Below are 14,547 nucleotides of genomic sequence, written 5' to 3' on the forward strand. Positions count from 1 at the left end.
ACAGTGTGCCATCTGAGAGGATACGGAATGATTAAGATCTGTGTCTGGGAGCAGCCGTAGAGTTCTCAGTTACATTTCTGTCTACAGACGTGACCAAGCCCCTAGAATCTAAAGCTGACTCATGGGAACAGTTCTGGTTTGTAGCCTTGCTCAGGCCTCTGGAGACTACTGTAGTATCCGACAGCCATGGGAGTTCTGATGTTGTCACATAAGTTCTATATCATGACTATTTTCCTCAAACTTTCTCTTTATAAACAATGCCAGCTGGAGGAAGGTAGGGGCATACCTGCCACACCAGCACATTCAGGAAGCAAAAGCAAGAGGATTGTAAATTCAAGGCCAGTGTGGGCTGTGTAATATGACCCTGTCTCAAATAACAGCACAGAACAGAATAAGAGCAGAATCAAATCAGACTTCAGGATGCTATCTAAGGAGCAGGATGCTTGGCCAGTGTTCACATCTGTTTTCAGGTGTCAGTGAGAAGCCCATCTTCTACAGCTAAGTCTCATTTCTCATACCCTATGCAGAGACAGTGAGCAGTAAGAGGTGGCTATCCACACACCCACTGTGGAGGCTTTGCGGAGGAATCAAGGGCAATGTGGCCCTTCAGTGGTTCCCATGTGTAGTTCAGGTTGTCTGGGTAAGGTTAGCCCTGGTATCTGGACTCTGAAATCCAAGCCGTGATGTAGCTAGAGGTCTGTCCACTTAGGCAGTAGGATCCAAGGAATCAAGAAGTTAATAAAGGGGCTGGAGAGATGGCCTAGCAGGTAAGAGCAGTTATTGCTCTTACAGAGGACTTGAGCGGGTAAGCTGCCTCACTCATACATATTCTCTCTCTCTCTCTCTCTCTCTCTCTCTCTCTCTCTCTCTCTCTCACACACACACACACTATAATAAAATCAATTTTTGAAAGAAAATAGAGATGCTTGTGAGTAGAAACACATTCTGACACACTCGGCCTTGTGTCATGGCCCTGAACCAAGCTTTAACTAAAGCTGGAGAATTCAAAGCTACGGCTGTGCCTTTTCTTCCAAAAGGTACTAGATGAGGTTAGGCTTGAGTACAGATGTGAGAAATAAAAAAGGAGCCCTTGCTGCTTCTTATTCTTGCCTTGATGAGTACATACAGTGAGTTATTTATCTTCTGCCCCCAGAGTCCTCTTGAGCAGTTACAAGGGCACGTGGAACTGAACCGTTCCTGTGTTGTGGCGCTCCTTGCTGGTTTGTGATTTCCAGAGGACCTTGTGGGATTTGCAGGGTCATTAATTAGTCTTACAATGGAGGTCGTCTATGACTGAACACAGCAGAAATAAAATCCATTTGCCTAAACTCACCCTAGAGAAAACAGCACAGTGTGGTGTTGGAAAAGACACACAGTCCAGCTCTTGCTCTGCCGTTGATGACCCCCTTGTTCCCATACCTCTCCTGTCTGCTTCGTGCTCACTGTCCTACTTCAATAAAGCACTGAACCAGGCACTCTCCAAAGGGCCTTCTAGACCTGCCACACTGCCCTAAATCCTCTTGTTTGTCAAGTTACTTTTTCTTTCGTTATTTATTTCGTTTTAGTTTTGATACGGTGCCCTACTATGTAACCCATAGTTACAAATAAATGCCTTCAAATAAATCCACAAACCTCCTGCCTCAGCCTGCTGACGATGGAATGCTAAGCGTGCACACTACCACGCCCACTTTACTTTGTGTTATCTTCATGCAGCATATCAAGGGGTGGGGAGATGGCTTAGTGATAAAGTGCATGCTTAGTGTATATAAGATCCTGGGTTCAATTCTTAGAACCATAAAAAAAAGAGTCTTTCTGAATATGTACCAGTGAAACACTTTGAAATTGTATGTAACATAAAATGTGCCGTCTTCCAGTGTGCAGCTCACTGGCATTAAGCATAGCCATTGCTGAGAACCTGCCATGATAATCATCTCCAGAGTGAACCTCTGCTCCCATCTACCCGCCGCTCCCACCATAGCCTGACTGGCTCTGAGTCTGACTCTCTTCAAATGAGTGCGAGGAGACAGCATTTGTCCTTTATGTCTGGCTCCTTTTTCCTCGCCTAATGTCATCAGAAATTCCTTCCTTCTAAGGCTCAATAGTATCTCATTTTATATACTAAAATATATTACATTTTTATCATATTGGCTTTTAAACTCTTTTCTATTTCAAAACTATCTTTTAAAGCATTTTGGGGGGCAGGGACTTCTTGTTGTTGAGACAGGCTCTTACTGTATAGCCATGACTGGCCTCAGACTCACAGAAATTCATCTGCTTATGCCTCTGCCTCCCAAGTGCTGAGATTAAAAGTATGCACCACCATGCCTGACATTACAGCAAATTTGAAAGTACAGACATCACTGTTACCAAGAGTGAGAAAATAAGAGAGTTATTCTCAGGCACATCTCTTGTATGTAGCCTTTAGATAGCAGGGTTTCTTCATTAAAAGGGAAAGGGGCTGGAGAGAGAGTTCAATGGTTAAGTGCTCTTTCAGAGAACCCAGGTTCAGTTCCCAGTACCCACATTGCAGTTCCCAACCATCTGTAACTCCAGATCCGGGGAATCAGATGTCTCTTTTCAGCTCTGTGGGTTCTTGTGTGTACCTGGTGCATATGTACACATGTACACATAAAATAAATAGATCTTTTTCCATAAAGAGGCCAGGCATGGTGGTGCACACCTTTAGTTCCAGCATTAGAGAGTCAAAGGCAGATAGATCTCTGTGAGTTCGAGGCTGCCTGGATTGTATGGTGAGTTCTGGGCCAGCCAGAAATATATAGTGAGACCCTGTCAAAAGAAAGAAGGGGGGAAGAGAAAGAGAAATGCCTTGTCAAAACAAACAAATGGTAGAATTTATTATTTATTTAATAGTAAAAATTTATATTTTAAAGTATAAATAGGGTAATTGTTGAATTGATTAAAAGATATTTTAAAAATGATAATTCATATACAGTAGCAAATTCTTAAAATTCTAGGTGTCTAGAGACAGGAGACTTAAGAGTTGAAGATTGTCCTTGGCCAAGTAGTGAGTCTGAGGTCAGCTTGGGATATACAAGATGCTATCACAAAAATTTTTTGCACAAAAATTTTGGGCAGTCGTGGCGCACGCCTTTAATCCCAGCACTTGGGAGGCAGAGGCAGGCGGATTTCTGAGTTCAAGGCCAGCTTGATTTACAGAGTGAGTTCCAGGACAGCCAGGGCTACACAGAGAAACTCTGTCATGGAAAAAACAAAAAATGAAATAAATAAATAAATAAATAATTTTTTTCAAGGTAAATGTTACACATTATAAAGATGTGTCGAAATTACAGTTAAGACTCCCAGCACCTGAGAGGCAGAGGCAGGAGGACCTCTGAGTCAAAGGCCAGCCTGTCTACAGAGGAAGTTCTTGAACAACCAGACAACCAGGACTACACAGAGAAACCCTGTCTCAAAAAAAAAAAAAAAAAAATTAATTAATAATAGTAATAATAATAAATGAAAGAAGAATCATTAACATGTTAATACATACATGTTTTTAAGTATTGTACATTTCAAGATATGTACATTTTACCTCAGAAGGGAAAATAAATGAGTGGCTCGGTGTGAATGCCAGGATTCCTCAGTGCCTGTACTGCTGACAGCCCGCTAGGCAAACTTTCTTGCTGTGGGATGTGTTAAACAGTACCCAGGACTTCTGCCCCTAGAGGTCAAATGTGACAACCAAAGACGTCTCCAGAAAACAGAGAGAGGTCCCCTGTCTAGTACTGCTGGAGTGGGGCAGTCAGTGAGTGTGGATGACTTAGGTTCTCATGGTACCAGTCTACTATCCACATATGTTTGAAATCCAGCTTGAGGGCTGGATTTAAAATAGTGTTCCACCCACGCGTACACTTTTGAACAAAGGAAGATTTTATTCTGGGACTTGATAGAAAATTCCACTTTTCCTGAAATTAAACTAGTTTCCTTCCAGATCCCTCCCCCACCTTGTAGTGCGGGGGACCCAAAGGCTCACACATGAGGCAAGCACTTTCCACTGAGCTGCACCCCGGGCTTCTGCATCTGGGTTTCTGATCCCAGAAAAGTTGAGTGTCCTCTCTCTTCTCTTGTTCTCACGTGGGTGCTCCTGCCCACAGAGCTGGTGTTTGCCCTTCTACACAGCAAACCATCTTTCTGAAGAGCTGCTCCTCCCCTGCTATACACTCACGACTGCCACCTTGGCAAGCTCTGACCCACTGTCCTTCCTATGAAGCCACCTTTCTGGACAGTGCTACACTCCCACACTTGCCAGGAGGCAATCCCTGCTACACCCCTGGGAGGGCTGACAGCGCAGAAGGAAGAAGACTGAGCTCCACTGGCCATGAGCCAATTAAGGGCAAAGATAACAGCAAACACCAGACACAATGGCCAGACACAGAAATCTCCCACCTCACAAATAAGGTATCTGATGTCACTATTTTTATTCATTATTGCCTGTGTACCCTTAAAACCCCAATGAGGACAGTAAGTGTTTTTTAAAAAAGAAAACCCACAACTCTAAAAAATATTTAAATGGCTCTCTAGTTAAGAGTGCATACTGCTCTCATAGAGGACTGGAGTTCAGTTCCCAGCACCCACATGGCAGTTCACAACCACCTATAACTCCAAATACAGAGACTCTCATACCCTATGCCTCTTACTTTTCTCCAGAGGCACTTGCATACATACACACATACGTACACACATACGCACGCACACACGCACGCGCCCACATACATACACATGTACTCACACAAGTTAAAAATAAAATCTTTCCCTGGCATGCTGGTGCACACCTTTAATCCCAGCTCTCAGGAGGCAGAGGCAGGTGGATCCCTTGAGTTTGAGGCCAGCCTGTGTTTATATGGTATATTTACATTCTATGGTTTACATAGGAAGTTTCAGGAGACCAAGGCTGCTGAAACTAAAGTCCACATTAGAAATGTGTTTCTTGGGTCTGGGGCTCAGAGGCAGAACATGTGAGCACTCTCCAGGCCCACAGTTCAGTCTCCAGTATGACCAAGTAATATACTCCTGCTTATAAGCAACAGTCACAAAAATTTTATTTTTTATTTTTATTTTATGTGTATAGGTGGTTCACCTATATGTTTGTCTACCAAATGTATGCCTGGTACCCACAGAGGCTAGAAAGGGATGTTGAATCTCCTAGAACTGGAGTTACAGATGATTGTGAGCTACCATGTAGGTGCTGGGAATTGAACCCAGGTCCTCTGCAAGAGCAACAAGTGCTAACTGCTGAGTCATTTCTCTAGCCCTTGGAAATAGAAAATTAAATGAAACCATTTCTATTTGAGTGTGGTAGCATGTACCTATAATTCCAGCTAATTGGAACACTCAGACAGGATGGTCATAAATTCAGTAGTAGCCTAGGTAGACCAGGAACCCCTTTTGGGAGGGGGGGTTGGTTTTTCAAGACAGGGTTTCTCTGTGTAGCCCTGGCTATCCTGCAACTCACTCTGTAGACCAGGCTGGCCTCAAACTCAGAAATGTTTGGGATGTTCCCAGAAAAGTGCTGGGATTAAAGGTGTGCGCCACCACTGCCTGGCCCAGAACCTATTTCAAGAAAACAAAACCTATTTTCAGTAGCAGCAGAAAGCACTGACTGCCTTGAAACAAATTTTATCAAAAACTGTACAATTATTCTAGAAAAGAAACTGCACAACACTAAGGGGTCCTTTTAGTCAGGCCTGGTGACGATTGGAGGCTGAGGTAAGAAGATGGACAGCTTGCAGCCAAGTCTGGTGTTGTAGGGTGTTCCAATCAGCCTAAGCTACAGGGTAAGACCTTGACTTAATCAATGGGGGCTGGAGGGGGGGCTGCTGTCCACATGAAATCTTTCTTTACTGGATAATGATCTTTCCTAGGCAAAGCTGCTTGGCCAGTCTACAGGCCCTCAAATCATCTCTGAGGTGTAAATAAATTGGCTGTGGCCACTCCTTGCCTAATGCTTAAACAGATGCACTGAGATCAGTTTTGAAGAATGAGGCCAGCAGATAGTGTAATCAATGGGAGCTTTTGTCTTCCCACAGCACCAGTTCCCATCTCTTGGGATCACGCTGCTTCATGCAGTAACGAGAGGGAGGTTCCCATCTTTCCAGCTGTCTAGCAAGATGGGATTTTCTGTGACTGGCCAGGGGCAAATGTGTCATACCTCCTTAAGATATGGAATGCACTAGAGAATTATGTCTCACTCATTCAAAATCTTCCTCTCACTTAACTCTGTACAATTATTTATGCATATACTATATCTCTGGGAAGTAGAAAAGGTAGCAAGCATCCCAGATGTTTGAAATAGATTTTTGTCCCAATAGGCCACGGATTTGATTTTGACAGACAAGGCTCTTTAATTTGTTATGAAGTTGAATCTTTGCCAGGCCTCAAAAGACACACTTAAAGAAAAAAGAAGGAAAGGATATTTCTTGTTAACAATGTCTAGAAAATAAATCAAAAGTGTAGTGACCAGTCAGTGAAGTATGTACTGTGTTCCTTACTCTGCACCGCTGCAAATTTCAAGTATGTCGTTAGGGTTCTTGTTGAAGTCCCTGGTGGAGTCCCAGCCTTCTCTCGCTGCCCCCCATCCACACCCAGAAGTGAGCACTATTCTGATTTAGGCTTTTAGGTTGCCATATGTGCTTGGGTGTTCCATACATGTATATATTCCCAAATGATACATGGGTTGTTTTGCTTATTTCTAAGCTTTATATAAATTGTACTATGTGTCATTTCCTCTCTTGCCTTTCCCCCATACTTAACATTTTTTGAGATTTATTTGTGTTGATCTATGTCATTTGTGTTCACTCATGTTAGCTTCAGTATCATTTCCCTCCACATAAATATGCCAATGTTCGTTTACTCATTCTTGTTTTATGGGCACTGAGCTGTTTCTAGTCCTTGCCTGTCCAAAGAGTAGGTCCTGGGAAGTTCTTTTTAACATGAGTGTTATGAGTTGAATGCACCTTTGACTTTGTGTGTTAAGTGCTTATTAGTTCCCGGCTGGTCACACTGTTTTGAAAGGTTCTGGAAAGCTTAGGAGGTACAGGAGAGTTGGAGGAGTACGTCACTCGAGGCATGTCGTTGAAGACTATATCTTGTTATGTAGAATATATCATGTCTTCTCTCTACTTCTCTGCAAAGAGGTAAAGAAACTCCCTACTGCACAAACCTGCCACCATTATGTTCTGTTGAGGCACATGAGGCCAAGTAACCTCAGACTGACTACTCTGAGACTGCATCCGAAGGAATCTTCCATCCCTTGACTTTAGGTACTTAGTCATAGCAACCAGAAAGTTAAGAATATGACAACCAAGAATTCCTCCCCATGATGTAGGTAAAAGATGTGTACCATAGTTGCATGTTTGTTTTGAAAGTCTCTCTATGTAGCCTGGTGCTATGCTGGAAGTTGTACATAGCCCAGGCTGGCCTCATGCTTGTCACAGTCTAACCACCTCTGCCACCAAGTGTTGAGCTACAAGTGCACAGCACCACGACTGCTGGGCTCTGTGGTTCTGCAAGCAAGGAAATCTCTTGTGTTTCCCTCAAAGGGCTCAAACTAATTCGCTCTGTCCCCTTGAGTTTGGACTTCAGTGCTGTATCCTCAGCCAGCACAGTGTGTGTGTGGTGCTGGTGTTGGAACCAGGGCCATGTGCATGCTAAGCAAATACTCTACACTAGAGTTCACCTGCCCTGACATCCCGTCTGCATGTACCCTGTGCCTCCTTCCCTTGCCAGAGCAGCACTCATCCACGGCTGGCTCTATCTGGGTTTTACTGGGAGTCTCATGTAACTTAGAGTAGTGTATTTTTCAATCTTTCCCATATTTGACATTCTTTTCTAGCCACAAGCAATAAAAAAATCTCTGTATTTTCTTCTAAAAGTTTGACTGTTTTGGGCTGTTGAGAGGTGGCTCTGTAGTTCAGAGCACTTGCCAGAGGACTGGGTCTGGTTCCCAGAGCCATGTAAGGCAGCTCATAACCACCTGTAATTCTCGCTCCAGATAACCTGATGTTTGTTCCTCCAGCCTTTGTGGGCACATAAACACAAATAAGTAGGAAACTTACTCTTTAGCCATGATGCCTTTAATCCTACCACTTGGGAAGCAGAATCAGGCAGATCTAAGTTACTTTGAAGCCAGCCGGGTCTCTATAGCAAGGCTACATAAGAAACCCTGTCTCAAAAAAAAAAAAAAAAAAAAAAAAAAAAAAAAAAGGCTTTAAAGTTTTCTTTTTTATATCCTAGGTCCTTATCTGTATGAAATTACACAGAAAATTTTTTTCTCTGAAACAGGATGTTGGCTATTTCACCCAGGGTGGTCTTGAACTCCTGGGTTCAAGTGACCCTCCCACCTCAGCTTCCCAAGTCACTGGGATTGTAGGGTGTTCACCTTGGGCTTTGGACCCACCACCTTGTTCTTTACAAGTGTATGGAAAGCAATGTAGATTCCAAGGGAATCTGAAGAGTATGCTAACCCTGGGCTCCGGCTGTTGGCCTTGGCATTCTGTTCCATTCTCTCAGATGCCAAGCACACTTCTCTGAGAACTCATGGCCTTTCCATAAAGCAAACACTATGGTGGTAAGAATTCATCTTAGAGCTGATAGGTTAACCTGAGTTGGGATCCTCAGAACCCACATAAAAAGCCAGCATGCCTGTAGGCCTAGTACTAGAGTTTGGAGACAGAACAGACAGATCCTGGAGACCTCCTAGCCAGCCAGTTGAACCAATTAGTGAGCTTCAGGTTCAGTGAGAGAGCCTGTCAAATGAAGTGGAGAATAATAGGAAGATATCTAAGATTGACCTCTGGCTCTTCACACACACAGTCATATGAGTGTGCACACAGAATCTTGTACACACCTGACTTCAAATGGCTTTCTAAAGCAAAAGTAGTAAGATTACTTAGCTGCCCCAAAGTTTAATAACTTAGAAAGTTTGGGCTCTGTGGTCTGGGGACGTAGCTCAGAGGACAAAAGCACTTGGCACTCAAGTTTAAAGGCCCCAGGTTGAAATAGACAAAACCCATATAAGGTCGGCACTGTGGTGCACATCTCTAATCCCAGCACTTCTAAGGCAAGAGAGGAGCTCAGAAAAGGATAAACCCTGAAGTTGACAGGCAGCTAGCCTGACACCAGATGCACAGTGCAGTGGCAAAAGAATCAAGGAGACCCTGCTTCCAAACAAGGTAAAAGGTGAGCGCCAGCACCCTAGACTGTCCTCTGACCTCCACACATGCATGGCGTGCACATGCCTGTGCTCACCTTAGACACACAGAAAGCAAGCTTGGGCTCCTAACTACTCACATTCCTTTATGAAATTACTGTCATTAGGGTAGCCTTCTTTGCCACTTTTGGAGAGTAATATTTCTTAGTTATCTAAACTAAGCATTAACATTTCCTGAATCCTTGTAGCATTTTTGAAATTATAATCACCATAACCATTAAGTCGATTATATCTCTCATTAGCTATTTTGTCTTTAGTCAGTAACTCTCCTGTCCAGTACAGGGGAAAGGAATGATACAGAGTATCAGACCTTAAGGAATCTTTGCCAACTACCTGTAATTATGAAAGGCTGTCTGACAGGTCCTTGGGCCTTGTCCTGAGTGCCTTAGCTACCATCTGAATTTAGTGGTAGCTGAGAGATCTGTCATTCCACTGGTGGCTCCTTTTGAGCCCCACTGGGCTCATACTAGGGCCATGTGCTTCTATTCTCTTAAATAATTTAAACAGACCAAGACACACGCTCCTGACTACAGCCATTTCATTCTTAGTTCATTTTTACAGTGTTTGTGATCCATCTCAGTCTCATGCTGACTCTTGCACTGAGCTGTACCCACAGGCCCTGGCCTCAGCCATTTTTATGCACCTTGTCATCAGTGCCTGGAGGCTTCTAACCAGGACATCCTGACTTTTGTTGTGGTCATCCACAAGGTAGATGCTGGCTCAGTGTGGACATTATAGGTGCTGGGTTATACCTAGCAGATTATTAAATCTTTAGAGCACTGATGTTCTAGCCTGTACAACTGGGAACAGTGAGCTCATAAAGGTGGCCCCTCAGAGAGACAGTGTGAAGAAACTCCTACCATCATTTCTAGCCATTGGTGGTCCATGAAGAAAGTTGATCTCCTTCCAGATCACAGGCATCCAGGAGGACCAGAGCAAACAGAAAATATGGATTGTTGCCAGGATATGATTAAATATAGTTAAAATGTCATCAAACAACATCTAAAGAAATCCTAAGTACAATAATAACAAGATGCCATTTTTTTTTTTTTGCCTAATGAATAAGTAAGATTTTTGTAATAATTTTTCAGTGCTGATGAGGGTGCAGTATCTGTGATGCTAGTAGCTATGTAAACAGGTGCATTCTATGTAGAAAGAGATTTAGACATGTCCTGGGAACCTTCAGAATATGCGAAGGCTTTGGCCTGTCTCAGAGACTCTCCCCTAAGGAGATACCATTGCTGAGGCTAGACTCAGCCATGAAGCTGTCTCCCTCAGCATCTGGAGGTTTGGGTTGTTTTTTTTGTTTGTTTGTTTGGTTTTTTTTGTTTGTTTGTTTGTTTTTAGATTATTTTTCTTTTTATGTGTGTGAGTGTTTTGTCTGCACGTAAGTATGCATGCATGCTATTGTCTGTAGAGGTCAGAAGAGGGCATAGGATCCCCTGGAGCTGGGGTTACAGATGGCTGTGAGTCGCCTTGTGGATACTGGGAACCAAACTGATTAACCACTGAGCTGTTTCTCCAGCCTCCCCCCAAGTCCCCCAGCATCTGTTACTAATGACAAAAACCTAGGGAGTGAATTAAGTAGGAGTGTGCTATTGAATCTTAAACTCACATAGCCTGTATTGATAGTCACTAAAAATCATAATGGTTTTTAAGTCTTTCACAATGGGAAATAATGTGTATTCTAGAAAGGGGGGGTATGAAGCCATACATCACTCAGCATGATTTGAACTTGGTTGTTATTCATACACGCCAGCTAGCAGGAACTATACCCACATTTCACTGTGATTTCTTGAGGTAGCTTTTCCTGGACAGTGGAATTTTGTTTTCCTTTAAAGTTCTATTTTCCAAGTTTTCCATAATGGGAAAGGATCATGTGTACAATATGTAGCACTGGCCTGCTCAATGTGGCCATGGTAGGCACTGGGTTCCATGGGGTGTCTATAACACTCTGCTTTGTCTGCAGCTTCTGCTGGACACCCACTCCCTGAAGATGGTCCTGCTCGACCTCCCATCCATTGGCTCCCAGGTGGTAAGGAAGGCCCCTGCCAGTTACACTAAGATTGTTGTGAAAGGCATGACCCGGGCTGAAATGATCCTCAAGGTACGTCTTCTCTGGACATTGTTCAAACAAGCTGGTCCCATCTTAGAGCCCTTGTTCTGGGGAGTTCGGGTTTTGCAAACAGAGTTTGCCCTGCCCACTTGGCCACCAAGAGTTGTCCACACTGTGTGATGTTGACAATCAGTGCACAGTTACCTGGGGATCAGAAATCCTTTCTGACAGGTGAATTCTGTCTACTAAGCTCTACCAGCTCAGAGTCAGGTGGCAAATGAGGAGAGAAGCCCAGAGTCTCTCTGCCTCTCAGCAGGAGGTTTAGGCCCAGCTGTCACGCGCTCCCTTCCCCAGAACCTCTTTGGCTTCCCATGTTTTGCACCTTTAAGTGAACTCTGAGCAGATGTTGTAGTAACTGAATCTAATTGACAAATGGGCTTTTAAAAGCCTCATTTAACAGAGATTGTACTTTGTGCATTGGAAGAGCAGCATCTGCCTCCGGTCTCCATTTGGCATGTCTGAAGAGCCTGGCAAGCTGGGAGACAAAGGCTCTGTTCTCATGAGTGTCTGGCACCTACGGGCTCTTCAGGCCCATTTTCCAGAATCATTCTAATGACGGCAGGCAGGAGAGGAGGGCCGCTGTGGCCTGGCCTGCCCTGGCCTGGCCTGGCTGCAGATCTTAGGACCTGGGAGACCTAGAGTGCATGCCCAAGGAAACTACAAACAGCCTCAAGGTTCTCCTCCCCAGCTGGCTTGCTCAAGGGAGGAGAGATGCATTTTGGGAAATATCTGCAAAGGATTTTTGAAGGAACAGCTCCTTACCATTTTTCTGGTACATTCTCAGGAATTCAAAACAAATCAGCCCACTAGGGAAGAAAAGGCTTATTCTAGAACCAAATGCGATGAATCTGAAGAGGGAGATGCTGTCTATCTGTATATTAATTTAGTTGGTAGTTAAGTGAATGTGGAGAGATGAAGTTCCAGGTTCAGGTCTTGAGAAGAGTCAGGCCATGTTGGGGGCCGACTTTTAGCAGAAAGCAGCTATCAGCTTTGCAGCCATCTTGAGCCATATACCCTGACATGTGACTTGGATTACAATAGCCTACAACAGTTGAGCACACTCCGATAATCTTGGTTTAGATACCTTGAAATTAAAGGTGCGTGAGATTAAAGGTGTGTGACTTAAGAGTATGACTTAGAAGTGTAGAGATCAGATTTAGAGACAAGACCTAAGGGCATGATTAAAGGTATAACTTAGAGGCGTGGCTTAGAAGTGAGACATATAAAAGGCAGAGACAGAACAGATCAGAATCAGACACATCAGACATTAGGTAGAAGACACTTGGCTCTAGAGAGAATCAGACACATCAGACATTAGGGAGACACAGAGGAGAGAACCAGACACAGCAGAGAGAAGACAGGTAGCAGGCACATGGAAGAGAACTTAGAAGAAGTAACTTGGAACTTGGAGGGACTAGGCACTAGGCACTAGGAACTCAAGTCTTAGGACTTAGACTGAAGAATAAATGGGATTGAATTACATTCTGTCTGGTCTCCATTCTTCGAGTCCGGCCTCACTCTCTCTCTCTTGCTGAACCCCGACCCTCAGACCGGAGCAATAGCTTGGGCCGGGATACAGTGGCCTCCCAAACGTGGGTTGGCCCCGGGCCTCAACATTTTGCTTGGGCCGAGACATTTTTTTGGCCGCCCCAACGTGGGGCTAGTGTGGACCCCAACAAGGCCAGTTTGGATTTTTGTTTCTGAGAACATCTATGAGCATGTGTTCCTTCTGCTTCAGCCTCCCTCTCAGTAACAGACAGGAGTAGATACCCCACCACCCATGAAATTCCCCAGCAGAAGACACTAAGTTTCCCAAATGGTTCCTTCTAGGACTCCTGGTGGAATTAGGAGCCTCCGGTGTGTGGGGGACCAGGAATCCATATGTTCAAAAGCAGTCTCGGTAATTCAGCCCCTTGTGGGAATTCTGCTCTAGTGGAGCAACAGGTCAAAATGAACCATCAGAGCATTTCTGAGCATGGGCCTGCTGCCGTGTGAGGGCAGCTTACAATAGACCCTGCCTCCAGCCTGAGGGCTCCTGAGGACCTGCTCTTGTCTTCTTCTTTGGTAGGTAGTGATGGCCCCTCATGAACCATTGGTAGTATTTGTTGACAACTACATCAAACTCCTTACGGACTGCAACACAGAAACCTTCCAGAAAATACTGGATATGAAGGTAAGCTCTCTTGTTACATACATCCATTTACCCTAAGGAATGGGGTGTGGATATAGAACCTCGGGGGCAGAGGGGCACCTCAAAATGTTTCTGGCTTCACCCTTCATTCCTGGAGGCTTATCTGCCATACAGATTGCAGTATCCTGAAGACCACCCTGCCCAAGTGAGGACCATTGCCCAGCTGAAGCTGGGATGTGGTGCAGGAAGAACAGGGCATTGTTCTTCCCTCTACCTCTGTTTTTCCTCTTTCCAACCCTTTCCTCTCCTTCCACAGCCCCTGTTTCTCCTTCCTCAGTTTTATCTTCCAGCTGCTGCCCAGGACCAGAATTCCCCTGAAGAAAGCAAGGTCCTTGGGTTCTGTCATCATGCAGTTAGCCCAACACAGCTCAGGCTGAGCAAACTGCAGGACCAAGGTGTGCCTCCTACCCCTGCCAGCCATAGTGGACCACTGCCTGACCACTCTTCTCTCCCTTTCCTCTCAGGGGCTGAAAAGGAGTGAGCAGAGCAGCATGCTGGAACTTTTGCGGCAGAGGCTTCCTGCCCCACCTTCAGGGACAGAAAGTTCCAGCACACTGTCCCTGATGGCCCCGACACCAGAGCAGGAATCATCACGCATCCGCAAACTTGAGAAACTGATTAAAAAGAGACTGTAAGGAACATGCAGACATTGCCAGGGTCCCCGAGCAACTGATTTCTGGAAACCCTCACCCTCGTGACTCCAGGTCCTAAATCCTGAAGCCTCTGAGGACATTACGGTTATTAAAGTATCTCTCCCATAACATGTCCTATTTTCTATCTCAGTCAGGGAAGCTTGGTAGTCTGGGTTATAAAAAGGCTGTTTTAGATTATCTCCATCCCTGAAGCTGGGGCAGCAGTGGCTGAAAGGTTCCTGTGCTTCACCTGCTGTCTCCAGGCTGCCTTGTGATGGTTGAATTGACACTAACCCATGTCATCTCCCCACACAGCCCTCACCACCAGCCAGGAGCCTACAGCTTGGCTGAGGAAGCCTGGATCTCACCCCTTCCTCCC

General features: G+C 44.7%; 1 protein-coding gene across 1 annotated transcript in view; it reads left to right on the top strand.

The window, feature by feature from the left end:
- Vps53 (VPS53 subunit of GARP complex) overlaps nucleotides 1-14,297 on the top strand; it is a 133,361-nt gene extending 119,064 nt beyond the window's left edge. The window contains exons 20-22 of the mRNA XM_034505814.2: nucleotides 11,199-11,336; nucleotides 13,414-13,518; nucleotides 14,001-14,297. Coding sequence (XP_034361705.1) covers nucleotides 11,199-11,336; nucleotides 13,414-13,518; nucleotides 14,001-14,171 — 414 coding nt within the window. The 3' untranslated portion in view covers nucleotides 14,172-14,297. The remainder of the gene's footprint in view (nucleotides 1-11,198; nucleotides 11,337-13,413; nucleotides 13,519-14,000) is intronic.
- The last annotated feature ends 250 nt before the right edge of the window (nucleotides 14,298-14,547 follow it).

The sequence above is a fragment of the Arvicanthis niloticus genome, chromosome 6 (assembly GCF_011762505.2).
Source record: "Arvicanthis niloticus isolate mArvNil1 chromosome 6, mArvNil1.pat.X, whole genome shotgun sequence".
NCBI lineage: Eukaryota > Metazoa > Chordata > Mammalia > Rodentia > Muridae > Arvicanthis > Arvicanthis niloticus.